Consider the following 19,934-nt stretch of genomic DNA (forward strand, 5'->3'; position numbering starts at 1 on the left):
CTAAAGACCCATTTTTGGATACCTACTATTTTTTCCATTGGTCCATCTGTGTGTCCGTGCATGTGTTTGTCCATCCGTGTGTCTGTCCAAATTTAAGATTCTCATAAGCACGATATCTCAAAAATGAGTGGTTGAATGTTGGTAGGAATGTTTGTATGGAATTATCACTGTAACCAGCAGATGAACTGATTAGATTTTGAAATTGATCAAAACAGCATCAAGGTCACAGCAAGGTCAAATGTCTGAAATAGTTTTTCTTTAATAGCTTCCTTTATATTTGAAGTATATTTTAAGGCTAGTTCTGGCATATAGATTAGTAACACGAAGTTACTTCATGGTGGAAGAATCCCTGTTGATGCCATTGGCACTGAATTCGTTATTTTTACATATATTATATACAGTTTATTAATTTGCATACCCACTGTGACCTTGACCAAGATAAAACGGTTACTGAAGATTAATGAAAGAATGAATATTCAATAAAGTATGATATAGATTGCTTGGAAACTGTCAGCTCGCCTTGAGGGAATATCTCCTGAACACGTCGTAAAGGTTTGATTTAAAGGGAAGTGTCAACACTAATTGGAACCAAAGGATGCAGTTCCTTGTGGTGTTTAAAGACCGTGGATTCTTCAGTCTTTTTTTTTATCTTTCGGCTGAGAATGTTTGCAGTGAGTATTCTGTCTAAGAAATGTTGCTAGGCAACATGTGCCATCACATCTGCTTTTTTTTGATCTGGTAACACATCAGTGGTATAGATTCTTGATGCAAGTCAGCTGAGTTGTTCTTTGACATTTCTTGACAAATGTGGGTCCTTAATGATTTATTGTAGATCCTTCTGTGAGGAGTATACAGCTGTTTCCTGGTGAATTACAGTATTCAGGAGTGGTATCATGAAGAGTGGATCACTTTTATGGAAAACCTGGTGTAAATTTGTGAATATACCTGGGAGAGAAGAGATCGTTTTAGTTCACAATCCCTCCTATAAAAAATAGAAGCCCATTTACTCAATGTCTATTTAATGTCTGAAGACTCACTGATTCATTGCAGAACATTTTTACGTGATAGGTGGTTAAAATCTACTCTGTAGTAATGTTTGGCTTATAACATACATGGAGTTTCTCATCTAAATGTACTTAGCTGTTCCTCTTGGGTGTACATCCCTCCCCAACATCTATTTTCACAGCAGTTAAATCTCTTTGCTCAGCCTATTCCAGCCTTAAACATGTTAGTCTTAAACCTAAATTGTAAGCAATTTGTGTTTCTATAATCTGTGCTGCCGGGCCATTGGGCACTAGCTCACGTCTTGAGATCAGGAGTGCAAATAGAGTGGGAGATTACAGAGAGAGAAGAGCGAGCAGGAACTGCTGCCTAAATGTGTCACTAGATAACACAAGAAGGCACAGGGTTACTAAACACCTGACATCAGTAGTCTTTCTAAATGGAGTTCATACTTGAGGTGAGCTTCAGCAAGAGGCTGTGGCGTGCATTGTGACAGATATTCTCATCTGACAGAGAAATTGAGGTGTTGGAGAGCAACTGCTTACTCCTCCACAGAAGATTCATGCTGGGGTGAGAGATAGAGGATGAGGACAGGTTATCTATTACAACAGAGACAAGTCAAGCCTAGACAAGTTGGAAGTTGAGGAATGATCAGGGAATGTGTATCACAGCAGAGCATGCCAGGCCTGGAACAGAATTCATGTTCGTTTTTGAGTCATATAGATAAATGTAGTGAATACTACTGGTCTTGTAGCATCTTAAGGAAACCATTAGATTTCATCCGGATTAATAAGCATTTTAACAGATTGCAATTTTACTATTTCATAACCCAAATAGGTTTTACTTTTAGCAATATAATTATAGTATATACATGTCCAGTGCATACTTATTAATGAGTCTCTCTTTAGAAAATGATCTTCTTTATCTAAAATCTCTTGATATCTCCAAAGAAAACCATATGTATAATGTGTGGTCATTATTTGCATTTTAACAGTGTTTTGTGAGCAGCATATATGCACAACATCTGATTAAATTGGTCTTTCCATTAATCAAGTCATTGCCAGGGCAGGGAAAAACATATAAAGCACTGGCAAACAAAAATCCCAGCTGCTGTAATGGGAGGTATGTCTAACAGTGGCACATTTCAAATTTTTGGAATAAAATGATTCGTCAGTTTGTAGTAATGAGGCTCTTTCCAGTGTATCAGAGAAGATGTAATTATACCTCCTTTCAAATCAACTCAATAGACATGATGACATGACAATTTGGTGATTGTTGCTGAATTGGACATGAAAATGTATCAAGACATTTGTTTAAACTAGTTTTCTTTAACTAACTGCAATCACTACACTGTCACTACAACCACATAGGCATTCTATTATTTTTTTTTTTTTTAGTACAAACTTTGCTGTAGATTTTTATTTTATGACTTCTACATTATGTTATGATATCTACAAGTCAGTACAAAAACATTTTCGATTTCCAAACATTGGTTTTCCAGCAGAAAATTAAATGTTACAGAAAAATGTTTGTATGTCAGTAAAGAAAGCAGCATAGGGTGTAAGGGAGCACGTTTCAGACGAAAAACATGAGGACTGCTGGGTTTTGCTGAAAAAAATAAGAAGCAAATGCAACAACGTCTCCAGAAGACCTGTAGCTGGTTATGCAAGATGCATAACAACCAGCTAATTTTACTTACCTACAACATACCTACAAATTGGACCTGAGACTACTTATTTTGTTTTTAAAGCAAAGCTTCATCACACCAAGTATTGACTTTGTTTCATTTATTACTGTTTACTGCTCTTTTATAGTATTTGTTAATGTAGAAACATTTAATTTCATTATTTTTGAAGGCATCTTTGCTCTACAGCATTTCTTTGCATGTGCCTAAGACTTTTGCACAGTACTGTATCTCCTGATGTTATGACTATAATTATATTTACTATACAAAGCGTATATATTGGTGCTTTTCGCCTCAGCCTTTTGACAGTGTAAATGATCTATTAATATATCTATTACTATTAAAATTTAATATTATTTCCAGGATTTTCAAATTTATCATAAGCAGTCATTTCTAATTCAGAATGCAATATGAAATTGGATTAAGCTTTATATTAATTTGAATATTGATTTGTAACATGTCATGGTGAAACTGGATTGAAGATAGTTACTGTAAATGAAATTACACTAAATCTCATCTGAGTCGTGTGTAGTCGTTTCATCTGCCAGTGCTTGCATATTCATTTCATTCATATTCATTTATTTTAATATGAACATACTCTCGTACATCATGCACAGTGCAGTAAAGGACAAGGCCCTATTGCTTATGATTTTGTGTGTGTGTGTCCTTTTGCTTTCCTTTGCTAGATTATGCCAAAAGACAATGAGACAAGATCATCACTGATGTATAAATACATCATCCATGAGGACTCAGTCCCAATAAACAACAACAATGTCATTCAGGAAGACACATATGAGTGGGCTTTGAAGAGTTGGTCCCAGTGCTCACGACCTTGTGCAGGAGGTAATAACCTGCCCACACATTTTTCTTACTACTAGCTATTTGTACAATTTCATCTTTTTCTGTTACACGTAGAAACCCCATCCCCACACCTTCATTTTGATTTAGCAGCCTCAGTGTTTTTTCTTATGCATTGTTTTCTTCACATAAGGATTCCAGTACACAAAATATGGATGTCGTAAAAAGGGGGACAATAAGATGGTACACAGGAGCTACTGTGACATTAGTAAGAAGCCCAAACCCATCCGCAGGATGTGTAATCTCCAGGACTGCACACAACCACAGTGAGTAGATCTCTTTTTTTTTTTGACACCCACCATTACTATTACAGTAAGTCACCAGAATATAAAATAATATTTCTCAATACTCTGTCATAGTTGCACTCTAATTATCCAGTGGTAGTTGGCTATGTATGATTGTGTGAAAGTCTTCAAGCTTGCAAAGATCACTTTGAGGTATGCATAACTTTAAGGAACTTCCCAATAATACAACACCTGGCAAAAATTATGGAATCACCACACCTAGAGGATGTTTCCCCATTTTTTTTTTACTTCATATCAATTAAACAAATCACAGATATAACACCAAACAATTTTTATTTAATAGCTGAACATTCTGGCTTCATGAAACATACTTCAAACAAATCAAATTAAATTATTTTAATTAATGGCATATTTTTTTCAAGATCAAGTAGAGAAAAAAATTATGGGATCACTCAATGTTGAGGAAAAAAGTATGGAATCATCATTAAAAAAAAAATCACAATTACTATGCTGTTGCTCCTCCTCAGGCTTTTATGACGGCATGGACTTCACTAATGAAATACAATATTCTCCATAAAGCTTGTTCCAACTTTCTTGAATAGCAGTTGACACATCAGCTCTGCAGGATGGAGTCTTGTCATTGACCAATTTTATTAATTTCCACCATAAACCGAATTGAGCTTCGGAATGTTTGCTGGCCATGTCATTGAGTTGATATGCCTTTCCTGAAGAAAAGCTTTAACATTCTTTGCTCTGTGGCAAGATGCATTATCATCCTGAAAAATTACTTTATCAGACCAAACCTATTTTCTATCGACGGAATGAGAAAAGTGCCCAAAATTTCAAGGTACACCTGTGCATTGACTGTTGAGGTAATGACTGCCATCTCCCCTGATCCTTTACCTGACATACAACCCCACAAATGAGTGGGGAAATTTGATTGTTTTCTTCAGGCAGTCATCTTTATATGTTTCAATAGAACAGTACCAGACAAACTTTCCAACATCATCTCCTAGGCCAATGCAGATTCATGATTCATTACTGAATATCACTTTCATCCAATCATCCACACTCCATGATTGCTTCTCTTTAGCCCACAGGAACCTTGTTTTCTTCTGTTTAGGTGTTAGTGCCCGTTTTTATTTGGATTTTCTGTTTGTAAATCCCATTTCATTCAGCCAATTTCTTACCGGTCTGTCACAAACATTGACTCCTTTTTCCACCCATTTGTTTTTCATTTGTTTTGTTGTGCATTTTCTGTTTTCAAGGCATATTGCTTTGAGATGTCTATCCTGTGCCTTGACGTCTTTCTTGGTCTACCCGTCTGTTTTCCTTTTATAACCTTCCCATTTTGTTTATACTTGCCCCAAATTTTAGACACAGCTGACAGCTGACTGGAAACAACCAACATCTTTTGCCCCACTCCGTGTTGGATTTCCTTCTTGAAAGAGTTTTATAATCCTTTCCATTGTTTTAATTGACAACTGTATTGTTGGGGCCATGCTTCCTTTCAATTAGCCAAGTCCTTCAGCCCATTAAGGTCTGTAAGCACTTTCTTTAACTGCAGACTAATTTGCATTTTTAGAATTGTGCCGGTGTTTGTTTTAGAAATGAAATTACAAGGTGATTCCATATTTTTTTCCTCAATATTGAGTGATTCCATAATTTTTTTTCTCTATTTGATCTGGAAAAAAATGTGTTGTTCCTCTTTCGGCTGCTTGCGTTAGGGGTCGCCACAGCGGATCATTGGTCCGCATATTTGATTTGGCACAGTTTTTTACACCGGATGCCCTTCCTGACGCAACCTTCCCCAATTTTAACCAGGCTTGGGATCGGCAGACTGTTGCACGCACGCCCAGTGGCTGGTAATCCAACCCCAGCCACAGCAGTGAGAGTGTTGTGGCCTAACCACTAGTCCTCCAGGGACCATCTAGAAAAAAAAATAATTTAGTTTTGTGTCATATCTGTGATTTTTTAATTTGCTATGAATTAAAAAAACTGGGTGAACATCCTTTATGCCAGGGGTTGTATTCTGATGCTGTGAGCTATGAATAAAACAAATATAAATGAGAATGGCTTGATAAAATAAAACAAAGAAAGGGAAGAATTTAAAACCTTTAAGGGATCTTTCTGGTTGTCTCTCCAGGGGAATCCTGAAAGGTTCCAAGTAAAACCATGCAATTATTTGTTTTCCTATCATACCGGATTTCAAACTAGAATCCTTATAGGACCCTTAGCTATACAAAGAGCCTTTTGAAGAACCATTTTCTAAAAGACATAAGGTGTCAGAATGTAGCAATACATTTGTGATTGCACAATTGCTGATTATATAACTGATGATGGAATAAATGCGGAGGAGTTTGTTTAGAACAGAATTCATATAAGTTGAACATTATCTTAGTTTTTCTGTCTTATTAGTTGAGAGAGAGACAATATTTGTAGTGAAGTTAGAACAGAAAATGCAAAATAATGCCTTTGTTACTTCTGCATGAGATCATGTGAGGAATATTGTGTGATTGATTCTCATTTTGTCTGCATGGCTGCAAGACTGACCAGTCGTGCTCTGTGTATTATATCTAAACGTATGCATGAGCATGAGGATGTGTGGTTTTAGCCTTAAGGGTTTTTTTTTTTTAAATCTAATCTCAGGTTGCCTTGTTCCCAGCTTTTTTTCTTTTTTTTTAACAAGAACAACATATAATGTATTCATTATTTTGTATTAATACAAATACAAAGGTGGCTTGGGGTTTCACAGTACATAATAAACAGTCCATAATAAAGGTTTTTATATCCTTGACGTTCTATAATTAGTGCTATGGGTGCAAAAATCTATACACAAACATGGCAAACCTTTTGCTAACTTTTAATCTTCAAATTCAAGGTTTACTTGTGTGCTGTTTGATTGAATTCTCAGTCAATGAGAATGCTTGACCACTGTAGAACTGTATTCTTGCTCTGGTAGATTACATATTAAGGTTGGTCAATTTTTGGATCAGATCAATATTTATTGATATATTCTCAATAGTCCCTGTGTTCCACTCCTTGTGGGCTCTGTGACAAATTTATCCCACCCACTAATTGCCCATCTCTTCACTTCTTCTCCTTGACTTTTCTGCCCTTTTCTTTTCAGTGGGTGGCCTGGTTTTCTAGCATGAAGTGTCAGAGTGCTATTATTCCCTTTATTTCCTTTCTTTTCCCTTCCCTTCACTTCCACAATTGCTCTTTATACTTTGAATGAAAGTGCGTTCTGACCTTGAAAACCGTAACCTTGTAGCTTATTTTTTTATATAATAGAAACTACAGTAATCCTCAGATAATCCAAGTCTTCTGTCATCTACTGTAAATATCCTGGGCTCTTTGTACATGCAGTCTCATTTAATGAAAAGCCTGACATTAGACTCTGGCTTGAGATTGTGTGCTACTTAATATCAGGATAGATGTCATGGCTTTCAGTTTGACTTCAGTTATTGAGACAGCTGCTTCTCCAGTGTTAAACTGCCATTTTTATTACAACATTGTTCTATGTATAACTCTGTGTGTATGCAGTGGCTTCAGAAAGTATTCAGACCCCTTCGGTTTTTGAAACACTTTAATGTATTATAGATTTAATTTAAAATGGATTAAATTTAGATTTTGTCTATCAATATACATGCAATAACCCATAATGACAAAGTGAATACAATTTTGTAGATTTTTTTTTTTTTTTTTTTTTTTTTTTTTCAGTTCAAATCAAAAATTTTGATCATTAAACAGATACGGATATTCATAAAAAATACAGATTCATCTCGTGGTTATAGACATCAGTAAATTTTAACAAATTACTGAGCTTTGTTTAAAGTGGTTATATTAGTTGATCTTGCTAGCAGCCACAGAGCATGGACTTCACAGCGTTTTCCATCAATATGAACACATTTTGACAATATTGCTGTCTCTATAATACTTCATCACATAAATCAGTGGATTAGACATACACAACCAGTATGTATACAATATTTAGTCTGTCACTTCATATTTTGCGTGAATTATGTGTATTACGTTGTTTTCTCACATAATAGTATTCCATACTGATATAACAGTATGCACAAAATCCAGACCATAAAAAGAATTACAACTGGTACAGTAGATCAATAAATCATAAATCTCACAACTAGTATACAGACAGATATAAATATTGATCTAAAAATAAATATATATGGTGATATTTGGTTGGCTTTGACACACAAAACTAATTAAATGTATATCAACAACTGCAACCACAGAGTTTATGTAGCAAATCACTTCATATATCGCCTAATATACAAAGACTGTGAGAATCTACACTATGCAACGGATTGGTTGTTGCAAAAGAAGCAGACAAACGTTAAATATAAACATTGTTTACTTTGCCTTTGAGGAGATGGCAATTTTACACACAATTCTAGATTTATTTACAAGTCTGACCTGGCATCAAAATGAGAAATAGCAATACTATTAATTTCTCTCTATTCCAGTACTTTGTTACAATAACTTTGTTATGAGACAATCAAAAAAAAAAAACTAAAGTGGTTCAAGCTTGAAAAGTCACTTTAAGTTACACGCAACTTTAAGGCATTTTTTTCTATGCTAAATATTTTAATACTTTTAATTAATTTCTTCTTGTAATCAAATGCTCAATGACTGAAGTCCTTGCTGTTTTCTTCACTCACTTACCTCAGTACAATGCTCTTGGTGACAATGGACACTTTGGAAGGTATATGAAATCCAGTCTCTAATTTGGCTTTGACAGTACGGTGGTTTGATTTCTTATTCCTTCCACCATGCTTTGCATTTATTTTAGAGAATGTGGAAACATCCTTGAGCTATTAAATTTTAAAGATTAAATTTTAATAACTGATTATTATTTTTTTAATTATTACTTTTTGAACACATTTTATAGTATATTCCAACATGTACTCAAAATGAAAGAATTTTGAACCCACAAATTATTAAGTATCTTTTGCTAAACCCTTAAAAGTGTAACTGAAAGAACAAAGGGAAATGACCAGGTATATAAGCAAGGGCTAATATAAATCATATTTAGAAATCTTTTATTAAAAAAATAGGGAAACTGTCCAGCATTTTACTACTGCATACGGTTTTATGAAGCCAAACACAACATTGCCTCAAACTAACATGCTGCACAAATCTCCCTTTTTCTGTCAAAGATTATGTCTTTTATCTGTCATTCAATAGCACTTCTTTTCTGCTGGAACTTGCAGTATGATGCAGTTTTTCAGTTCCTTGAAGGATCACAAATGTGTTTGTCAGCTCTGTCCAAGTTAATAAAAAATATCACATAATGTCTTACTTGAATGGGAAAGCTCACTGTTTGCTGATAAAAAGATGGAAGGATTTTCCACCCATCAGTCAGTGGAGACAAATTCTGATACATCTCACTTTTTAAAGATGCTCTTTTCTGTGCATTCACAGAAACAGGATCTTTTTTTTTTTAATTTTGCTTCTAGGCTTTCCATATATATCAAGATTTTTTAAAAATATATAATGTATACAGTATATGTACATGTGTACTATAGAAATAATCAGCAGTATAATGTAATTCACAGAGGTATTTCTTTTTCTCAGAAATGGCTTTGAGACAAAAAGGCCATTTTCTATATAGCATTAATTAAAATAAAATATAGAATAATTGTTTCTAAAAGTTTGGAGATTACTTTCTTGGTGTCATGTCATAACACCAAAGCATTTATGTTATCCCTACAAAACCATTTGTGAGTCCATACGTTTGGTTTGCTCTGCTATTTTTTCATGGCTCCTGTTTTTCATGTACAATGCAACTTCATATCATCCAGATGCCATGAAGTCATTAAAATCACTGGCCCTGGGTTTTTATAAATACCATAAAGCTCTTTACCAGGTATTTAATTTTTTTCACAGAATCTTGCTTAAAATGAATCTACTTCAGCTTACTGTAATCTTATATAACACTGCCTTACTATCATTAACAAATCTGCAGTAGATAATTGAGGAGGAAGCTGTAAACAGTCCCTTCCATCCATCCATCCATCCATTTTCTGTACCGCTTATTTTACACCGGGTCATGGGGAACCTGGAGGCTATCCCACGGGATTCGGGGTACTTTCAAAGGTAATTATGATCATATCCAATAAAGCTACCTCTACCTTTATTGGATATGATCATAATTACCTTTAAAAGTACTGCTTAGCAATCAATTCAGAGTTAAATCCCTGTTGTGAGATTCGGGGTGAAATTCCAGGTTTGAGATAAATGAGATTAGTTAACCCCTTCAGGGAAGATTAAAGTCAATAGATGGCCAAGTGAATCGAAACCTACCAGATTTTTTTTGCCTTTGCATAGAATACCAATTTGCAGTCAGAAGAAACATATGTCCAATGGACTTGGATTATAGAAGTGGTACAGTGCTCCTAAAATACTGCAATCAATCAATCAATCAGTAAACAAAACAAAACTGCAATGTGAGTATGCCACATTCTCAGATATATAAGAAGACAAAAGTAGAGAATATATGGGTCAAAATTAAAGAGTATTAGAGTTGATTTCATACACATATACTATCAGATTTTCAGTCGGTCGAGGTTTACTTATAAGTTAGTATTTGGTTCTCTTGTCTGTTGATTGCTTAACTTGAATCAAACACTTGAGGCTTCCTCAAGCTTCTCATAATACTTTGCCAGAATACCTTGCCCATTCCTCCTCACAGAACTGGTGTAAATCAGTCAGGTTTGTGGACCTCCTTGCTCATTCAGTCTGCAAATGTTCTCTAGGATTTAGGTCAATGCTGTGTGATGGCTACTCCAATACTTTGTTGTCTTTAAGCCATTTTGTTACATCTTTGGAGCTATGCTTAGGATCATTGTCCTTCTGGAAAATCAAGTTGGAACCAAGTTTTAACTTTCTGGCTGATGTCTTGAGATGTTGCTTCAGTATTTCTGGATAATCCTCCTACCTCATGATGCCATCTATTTTCTAAAGTGCACCAGTCCCTTTTTCACCAAAACACCCCCACAACATGATGCTGCCACCTCCATGCTTCACAGTTGGGATGGTGTTCTTCAAATTAAATCCTCACATTGTTTTCCTCCATACATAGCGCTGATCATTATGGCCAGCAGTTAATGTTTTTTCCTCCAAAAGGCCTTCAGGTCTTCATCCTGGTGATCACCTGAAAACTTCATAAAAAAAAAAAGTTTGGTGTTTTTATGCCAGTCAGGGGTTCTGCCTTGCACGACAGCCTTTCAGGCTATGGAGATGTAGGACCCACTTAACGGTGGATGTACCTGATGCCTTCAACTCCTTTGTTCAGTTCCTTTGTTGTTGTCCTGGGGGTCAGTTGGTCAGTTGGACCTTTCAGACCAAAATTTAATTCTTCCCTGGGAGTCATTTGTGTGTCTTTCCTGATTGATGCATTATCTGTGTGGTCCTACGATTTTTATATTTGCATACAATTGCTTGCACAGATGCTTGTGGCACATTCAGTGTGGTACATTCAGTGGTACATTCAGAAATTTCTCCTAATGAGGAACCGGATTTGTGAGGTCTACTTTTTTCTGAGGTCTTGGCTGAGTTGTTTGGATTTTCCAAATGTATCAAGGGCAAAAAGGCACTGGCCCCTAAGATAACCCCTTAAATTAAGGTACCCTCTCAATTAACCTCTAATTATGACAGTTGGCCGATCCGAAAGTCATTACATCAATTTCTGGAATATAGTCTATAAAAGTATAGTCTGTCTCCATCAGTGATATGGCTGTCCTCATCCCCTGCAGTTTTCTGTGGATAAGCATGACTAGTGCAGTTGAATGAAAAGTTATGAGGCTTTTTATAGGTATGTGGATGACCATTATAGGAGTTTGTATGTATTGGAATATCATCACTGCAAATGTGGTCTTAAAATACATTTAAACTGGCATCAAAAAATCTTTGAAAAGTATTAAATTTAGCATTACATTACATGTGCCCTCCATTCAAGTGCAATCGAGGTAGTACCCTACATGAATTTAAAGTTTGTTCAAGGCGCATGATTTTAAGCTTTTAAGATTTTTGTGATTAATAAACAGGCCACAGGTAGGAATGATTGTGGAACATTTTATATTTTGAATTCTCATCTGATGAGCATCATTATAAATAAGGTGCCTGGTAATCTTCACTGGACTATGGCTGCATCTTGCTGGGGAACCTGTTGCTAGAATAGTTTATAAAATAATCAGAAGAAAATCGGTAGAAAATTAATTGTTAATAAATGCCAACATGCCATTACAAACTCCACTGTTGTGCTCATTTTTCAAAGGTGGATAACTGAGGAATGGGAGCACTGCACCAAGACATGCGGAAACCTGGGTTACCAGATCCGCACTGTGCGCTGTGTTCAGTTCCTGCATGAGGGCACAAATCGCTCCATCCACAGCAAGTATTGCAGCGGAGAGAAACCCGAGACCAGACATCCCTGCAACAGAGTGCCCTGCCCTGCCCACTGGAGGATTGGAGCCTGGTCTGAGGTCTGCCTTTTTATCTACACAAAAATATGTCATTTCAATATTTACCAATTTCCTCCAACATTTTATGAAGCTACGCCTGTGTGATGTGAGTTCATTACAGGTCTTGCCCTTTAGAGTTTAGCACACACAGTTCTTTATTTTGTGTTGGTGATTTCAGCTAAGATATAGTAACCTGCTTGGGTACATGGATTTCAGTTATGTTAACAAGCTGAAAGCCAAGACACACAGTTATTGGCTTTCATTTGCTACTTAGGGCAAGTAGTTTGGTCTAGTAAATATATAAGATCTAGTTTGGTCTAGTAAATATATAAGGTCTAGTAAATATATATATTCTTACACTTAAGAAAGAATTTATGAACATTTCCGTTAAATGTGCATGGGTGTTTGAATACAATTTACAAACGGGACGTATTTGGTTGCCTTTGTGGTAAAATAAGGATTTTGAATAAGCTAGCCTGGTCAACTACTTCTTCTAACTATTTAATGCTCAAAAAGCATTAAATCAGTGTGGCATGTTTAGAAAGGGCCCTTAATAACGATTAGACTGCTGATATGCTTTCATGTAATTCCATAGAGAGAAAAATCCTTTCTGTGAACATTTATTTTCTGCTTAGCTTTATGTTAAACTTGATCAAATGTTATTTACTTTTCTTTGCTGCCTGTATTGAATATGAATAACACTGATATTTGCAAATATTTACAAATGGAAAAATCATTTTAGACAGCTGTGATATTTCAATTTGTAACTCCCAGGCAATGGAGAGTTATATCTTGTCTTTACAATGGATAGTTTTCTGACTAAGGAATCTATTTGCATTTAGATGCAAGAAAACCTTAAAAGTCACCTGCTGGCTTTTTGATTCATATAATATATCTTGAATCCAGTCCTCATTTCTACAGCCGAATCGTCAAGCCTTAAAGAGATGCCAGAAGAACACTTTTTGTTTCAGCTCAGCGAGTGCTCATTTTCTCATTTTGATTTTGGCCACAATTAAAGGATTAATGTGTATGCCAGGGAGCATCTTGCTCAACAGTGTACCACTACTAGCCAGTTATTTTGTTTTGAGGACATTAGGGCATCTGTTCTGTGTGACATTCAATTCTGGACTGAAAAAAGAATTGGCTGCCAGCTTTTACCCCTCATTGACTTGTACGCTTCTAGGGTGAGAGAGAGACTATTTCTCCTTTCAGCACTTTATCCCATCAACCCTGCGAACTAACCATTCCCTGTGCAATTTCTTTCCACCAGCACATGTACTCTTACAAACCTTTTCAACCTTCCAGCATCTTTTCAACATCTCTCTTCTGAGAGCAGTTACATGGTGGCAATTATCTGCACACCCTGTATTGGCAACTGTGCAAATCCACTGTATCTGTCGACACCACCCAAAACGCACATCTATATATTTAAGATTAAATTGCAGAATTTATATGAATGCCTATACCAAGTAAAATTTGTTGGATATTACATATAAATGAATCAAGTTTCTGATTGTGATTGTAATTCTTTCTGCCAGTGCTCAGTGACCTGTGGCGAGGGAGTGGCACACCGCCAGGTCACATGCCGCATCGGCGATCAATGTGCCGGTGAGAAACCGGAGTCACAGAGGCCATGCCGCCCAGGTCCTTGCAATGGTAAGCCAACTACTACATATCAATAACAATGGAAGAGATAGAGGTGCAGGGTGAATGGATAAATGTATGGATAGAAGGATGAATGGAAGGATATATACAGTATACTCAAGTGCATACAAATAATTAAAAAGTAGAACATACTATAAAAACAATAAATAGAAATAAAAACAAATACATTTTCTAAAGATTGCTATTTAATACAGTATAAGTTTGTATTTTCTGACCCTGGTAAAGTGGTTACAGAAGTCGATTATGACACTAAACATCTATCGTTTACGTACTAATAAAATAGACAGGTGATTTTCGAATTCAGTCTACAACTCACAGTTGGAAAGGAATGTTTATTCCAAAGTTTAGCCCAAATTTTAGCTGAAAGTTTATTTATACTAGGAGTTTCAACAACATTCACTAACTTCCATTAGTGAAGAGTTAAATAATACAAAACTGGAACAGTGTGGTATAAATAAAAATATAATAATATGCTATCAATTTTTCATTTACAACAAAAGCAATGCAGCCTTCACCCTGCCAGACTGGTAGCAGTGTTGTGCCACAAGGGAACATGTTTTCAAGGTTAAAGAGGATTGCTTTAGAATAGCCTTTTTACTTCTTTTTACTCTGCAGAGCTAGGTGTGAAGTGGAAGGATGCATATTTTCTCATGCACAGAGACCATTTAACATGTCTGCACTCTGGGGAGCCTTTATTACAATTATTGTGCTGTCACATCTGATTATAAATAGTCCTGCACTTGAGCTTATACCTTTAATCACAGGAGCAAGCCCTCACTGCAAATTTTCTTCACTTTACCAACAGTTTTGCAATTGTGGAAAAAACAATACAAGACAAGGATCTCTAAACTTGAAAAGTAATTGTATGAATTAATTATAGTCAGTTTTTATTATACATTTTGTGGTGCACTTTGCAGCTCCTGTTCCTTAATATAAAATTTTACTCTTCTAACTATATGTTATGCATTTCCTTCAATGCAAAATTCGTTGTGTTGCATTTCATTTACATGAGAGCTAATTGGTGAAGGGAATGCAGAATTGAGTCTGTAAAAATGTAAAGGCATTGGAATTTCCTCAGAGCATGAGGAAAAACATATGTTCTGAGACATGCTAACCTGCAGTTATCACTGGTAAGAAACTGGAAAGATGATTGTAAAATAATTCAGAAATGGATTGTTATATCTCCATACATAAATGCAATTATCTCTCAGTCGCCAACAGTGTTACAGTATTTAGCAAAAGTTTTTTTGCCCCCTTCCTGATTTTCATTTTTGCATATTTGTCACACTCAGTTGTTTCAGATCTTAAAAATTTAATATAAGACAAAGACATCTTGTGTAAAGACAATATACAGTTTTTAAATAAGGATTTGAGTTATTGAAGGGAAAAAAGTTATCCAATGCTCTGTATGAAAAAGTAATTTCCTCCTTAGTTACTCAGTCAATTACTAACCAAATTTAATTGATAATTGGGTCTAATTAGACTAGACACACAGGCTTGATTACTGCCAGCCTGTTGAATCTAAACATCACTTAAATAGAAGCTTTCCTGCAATGTAAAGTAGGCTAAAATAGGTCTCAACAGCACATGGTAGCGTGATCAAAAGAAATTCTGAAAGAGATGAGAAAGAAAGTTATTGAAATATATAAGTCATTAAAGGGATACAAAACCATTTCTAAGGCTCTGGGACTCTAGCCAACCACAGTTAGAGCCATTACTGCCAAATGGGGAAAACTTGGATTAGCGGTGAATCTTTCCAAAAGTGGCTGGCCCACCAGAATTTCTCCAAGAATACATCGACAACTCATCTGGGAAGTCACAAAAGAACCCACATGAACACTTAAGGAACTGCAGGCCTCGCTTGCCTCAGATAAGGCCAGCATTCCTGATGATGCCAAATACCAAGGGCTCATCTCACATTTGATTAAAAAAAAAAAAAAAAAAAAAAAACACCTTGATGTCCTCCAAGGCTTTTGGGATAATGTTCTGTGGACCGATGAGTTGAATTTGGAAATTTTTGGAAGATAAATTTCTAAAAGTTACATTGTAACTTTTGGAAGACATTGTTACATCTGGCATAAAGCTAACGCAGCATTCCACAATAACAGCATGCCAAAAGTCAAACATTGTGGAGGTAGTGTGATGGTGTGGGGATGCTTTGCTGCTTCAGAGCCTCATAATTGACAGAAGAATGAATTCTGCCCACTACCAGAAGATCCTGAAGGAAAATGTGTGGTCACCAGTCCGTGATGCGAAGATCAAGTGCAGTTGGTTTTATGCAGCTAGACAACAATATACATCATATTCACACCTTGCACATGTGTATATTCCATACACACACACATACATATATACATATATGATATGACATATTGCTATTTGCACTTCTGGTTGGATGCTAACTGCATTTCACTGGATCTGTACTTGTACTCTGCACAATGACAATAAAGTTGAGTCTAATCTAATCTAAATATGAAGCACAAGATCAAGTCTACTTCTGAATGGCTCAAAGAAACAAAATTAAGGTTTTGGAGTGGCCTAGTCAAAGTTCTGATTTGGTCCCTGTTGAGATGCTGTGGCAGGACCTTAAAGGAACCGTTAATGCTTGAAATCCCTTCATTGTGGCTGAATTAAAGCAATTCTGCCAAGAAGAGTGGGCCAGAATTCCTCCACAGTGATGGAGGACCTCCAGTTTTCGGAAGAATTTGGTTGCAGTTGTTGCTGCTAAATGTTGCACAACCAGTTAAGTTTAGGCGCAGTTACTTTTTCACATCAGTAATATAGATGATGCATAATCTTTTTCCTTCAAAAAATGATATCATTTAAAAACTGCATTTTTTTTTTGTTTCCTCATGTTATCCATATCTTGTATTACATTTTGTATGATGACCTGAAACCATTTAGTGTGACAAATATGCAAAAATAGACGAATTCAGAAGGGACAAATACTTTTTCATGGCACTGTAAGTCATTCCATTTCTGTTTGCTTTACTGCTGTTGCAGTTCAATCTCAGCAGAATGGCCAGTCTTTTTCAAGTAGCACTCTTATAAAACACTGCTCCCTGATGCAAACAAAATGACCCTAATCATATTGCTACTTTTCATCTGTACAAGAAAGTCTCAGCCAGCGATGAGTATGTTTCTAACCCTACTTTCTCTTTAAGACATACACATAAAAATGGATTAATACATTTAACAGTAATGACAGGGAGATTCCAGGTCATTAAACACATTTGTCTCTTGATGTGAATCGTTATGAATGTACACACAATTAAAGCATATTACTCAAAATTTCAAATAAAAAATTGAGTATATTGTAAACAACCTGAATAATGTATTTCTGTCACAGATGAGCCTTGCAGAGGAGACAAGTCCATATTCTGCCAGATGGAGGTCCTTGCTCGCTACTGTTCCATCCCAGGCTACAGTAAACTGTGCTGCGAATCATGCAGTCAACGCAGCGGCACTCTCTCTTCTCTCCTGGCTGAAGCGGCTGAGGTCGAGGAGGAGGTGCGATTTGGCTCAGCCTCACAGTTACTCGAGACACTCTCAGCCTCAGTCAATCAAACTGTTAACCACCCCCTTCAAACACCCAACCAACCCAGTGGCTCGGCCAAGCAAACCTCCACCCGTACAGCTCTCAAACCGAACACTGAGAGCAAAACTCCAAAACGTCTGGTGCAGGCCACTAAACCCAGCACTAGAAATCTGCCCATCATGACAGTTTACAAGCAGCACAACGACAACCTCGCTAGCGCTACATCACAGCACACGGATAGTCTCCTAGACATTTCCAAGGTGGAAAGATGAAGGCAAATTTTACACCTTTTTTTTTTTTTTTTTTTTTTTTTTTTTTTACATTCCTGGACTTTTTGTAGATATAAATAGCTTTATTCTTTGTCTTCATTCAAATCATTCCTATAAGAGGTTTAGGGAAGTAAAGTGCTGGTTCACTTTTTGGTTTGTAGGTCATGCCCCCAAGTGGTTATTCAGAATCATACTGGACATTTACACAATATCTGTTTTTTGTTTTTTGTTTTTTGTTTTTTTGATGAGGCACCAAAGATGTTTCAAAGTTAGTCAGATGTCCCTTTTCAGCAACCTCTAAGGTTTTGCACATTTAGCTCATGCTATTAGAGACACCAGTGATCAGAAATGCTTCTAGTTTTGTAGAATTTCAGAATCAAGCACAAATGGTTTGTTTATTGAAAAAATATTTATGAATGTTCTTGTAAATACTCTATGTTTAATAGTCAGTATTATTTTTTACTAAAACATGGTGCAAATTTTTAATGTAAGATTTAAGTATATGGGTAAAATGACAGCAACTGAAGATCTGTCACTATTTTCAGTTATTTCCTGTCAAAACAGCTCATCCAGTATAAAGCCATTACTTGCCAAACCTATCAAGGAATTTATTTAATCATATTTCTTTTGTGTGTAAGCACATCAGTGATTAATATCAAAGCTGTCTTAACCATTTTCTGGAATTTCCTTCTTTTGAACTTGTACTGTATTCTATTCTGAAGCTAAACATGTATTTCACCAGCAAGAGAGCTAAATGTAGAGACATATTTATATGTCAAAACCCAGTGGGGCCACAGCGTAGGAGTCTATCTCGTGCCAGCTCAGCGTATAGGGTATGAAAGGCTATATTTTGAGGGCACCGAGGTAGAATTAACACACATCTTTTTGTGAAAAGCACATTGTGTGAGGTGGTGTGCTTTTGCCTGCAATTTCAAGAGAAAGATGTTTATTTTTAAACAAGGGTAATGTCTCAACCACAATGCATCTGACTGCAATAGCAAGGAACTCCAGAGTACGTGTCATTGGAGTGCAAACATATAAAATCCATTCACACATGCTTGCCTGTGTGCTACTGTATAGCTGTTGTATATAGAATTAAGAACTTTAGAGTATTTATTGACTTCCTTGTCTGTTTTTTATGTCCAGCATCTCTTATTTCACAACCAGGTTAGAGCCAAAAATTTGTCAGTCATTTGCATATTGAGTCAAGTTTTGCTGAATTTCTCCAAGTAGCATCAAAATTTTAGCACCATACCAAAAAAAAAAAGAATGAGGAGAAAGCTCTAGTCCAGCTGTTTTAGAATAGTGTTTAGTGTAATAGCCCAACAAAACTGTCAGCTGCTTCTATGTAGTTAACTAAATTTCCAGACGAATCTGTTCTTACAGTCAGTTAGTGGATTTGATTCATGAAAAGGTTTAATCTAAACAAAGACAAACATGTTAAATGTTGGTGTTGTAGATATGAGTTTTATAGAAAAAAACCTATTGTAACATTCTTGAAACTTATTTTTAAAATATTTTCAATGTGATGCCATTGAATTGCTGCCTTTGACAACTTTGCTGCTAATGCTATGCAAAGCTTTTTTTTTTTTCAAAGCCCAAGTAGTTTTGTATTAGTAGATTTTTATTGACAATCCCTGAGCCTCAAACAGATCCGCTGTATATGAAAAAGATCTATATATATATCCCCAGTCCTGCCTTTGCATGTAAGTATTAATTAATGCTCTGACTAGCATGTCAGTTTCTTACAGCTTGCCATCATCTGTTTATTTGTACTTATTTTTTTAGTTTTAATGGAAGTGTACACTACTGATGCTGTTTGTTGTAATGGGGAGCACATAGCAATAAAGAACATAGTAAATATTCATCAGTTGCTGTCACCTGTTACTATCGCTTCAGTTCCAGTGTGTAGCGTGTTTTTATTTTACAGCACAAACCCTGCAAGGCTGACAGATGGGAAGAAGGATATCCGTTCGTAGCAGAGGTTGAGGGCTGGACAAGTCTGCATTGAAAAATGAAATCACAGATAACACAGCTGTGGAAATCCTCCATTACTGTCACTATTTATAAATGTTCCTTACTTTCAGTTCCTACATACAATACAGTATATATGAAGAAGGGTCTTCTCTGAATATTTCATATTTTATTTTGCAGTCCTAGAGCACTAAGGCAATTTGTCTCGGT

The 19,934-nt window shown here is 36.0% G+C and overlaps 1 protein-coding gene across 2 annotated transcripts in view; it reads left to right on the plus strand.

Moving 5' to 3' along the window:
- Window positions 1–19,617, plus strand: part of adamts3 (ADAM metallopeptidase with thrombospondin type 1 motif, 3) — a 77,819-nt gene extending 58,202 nt beyond the window's left edge. For both annotated transcript variants that reach the window (XM_053228944.1, XM_026931516.3), the window contains exons 18-22: window positions 3,373–3,529; window positions 3,678–3,810; window positions 12,092–12,299; window positions 13,817–13,934; window positions 17,293–19,617. In XM_053228944.1, the coding sequence (XP_053084919.1) occupies window positions 3,373–3,529; window positions 3,678–3,810; window positions 12,092–12,299; window positions 13,817–13,934; window positions 17,293–17,753 (1,077 nt within the window). In that variant the 3' untranslated portion in view covers window positions 17,754–19,617. The remainder of the gene's footprint in view (window positions 1–3,372; window positions 3,530–3,677; window positions 3,811–12,091; window positions 12,300–13,816; window positions 13,935–17,292) is intronic.
- The last annotated feature ends 317 nt before the right edge of the window (window positions 19,618–19,934 follow it).

The sequence above is a fragment of the Pangasianodon hypophthalmus genome, chromosome 24 (assembly GCF_027358585.1).
Source record: "Pangasianodon hypophthalmus isolate fPanHyp1 chromosome 24, fPanHyp1.pri, whole genome shotgun sequence".
In the NCBI taxonomy this organism is placed as follows: Eukaryota; Metazoa; Chordata; class Actinopteri; order Siluriformes; family Pangasiidae; genus Pangasianodon; species Pangasianodon hypophthalmus.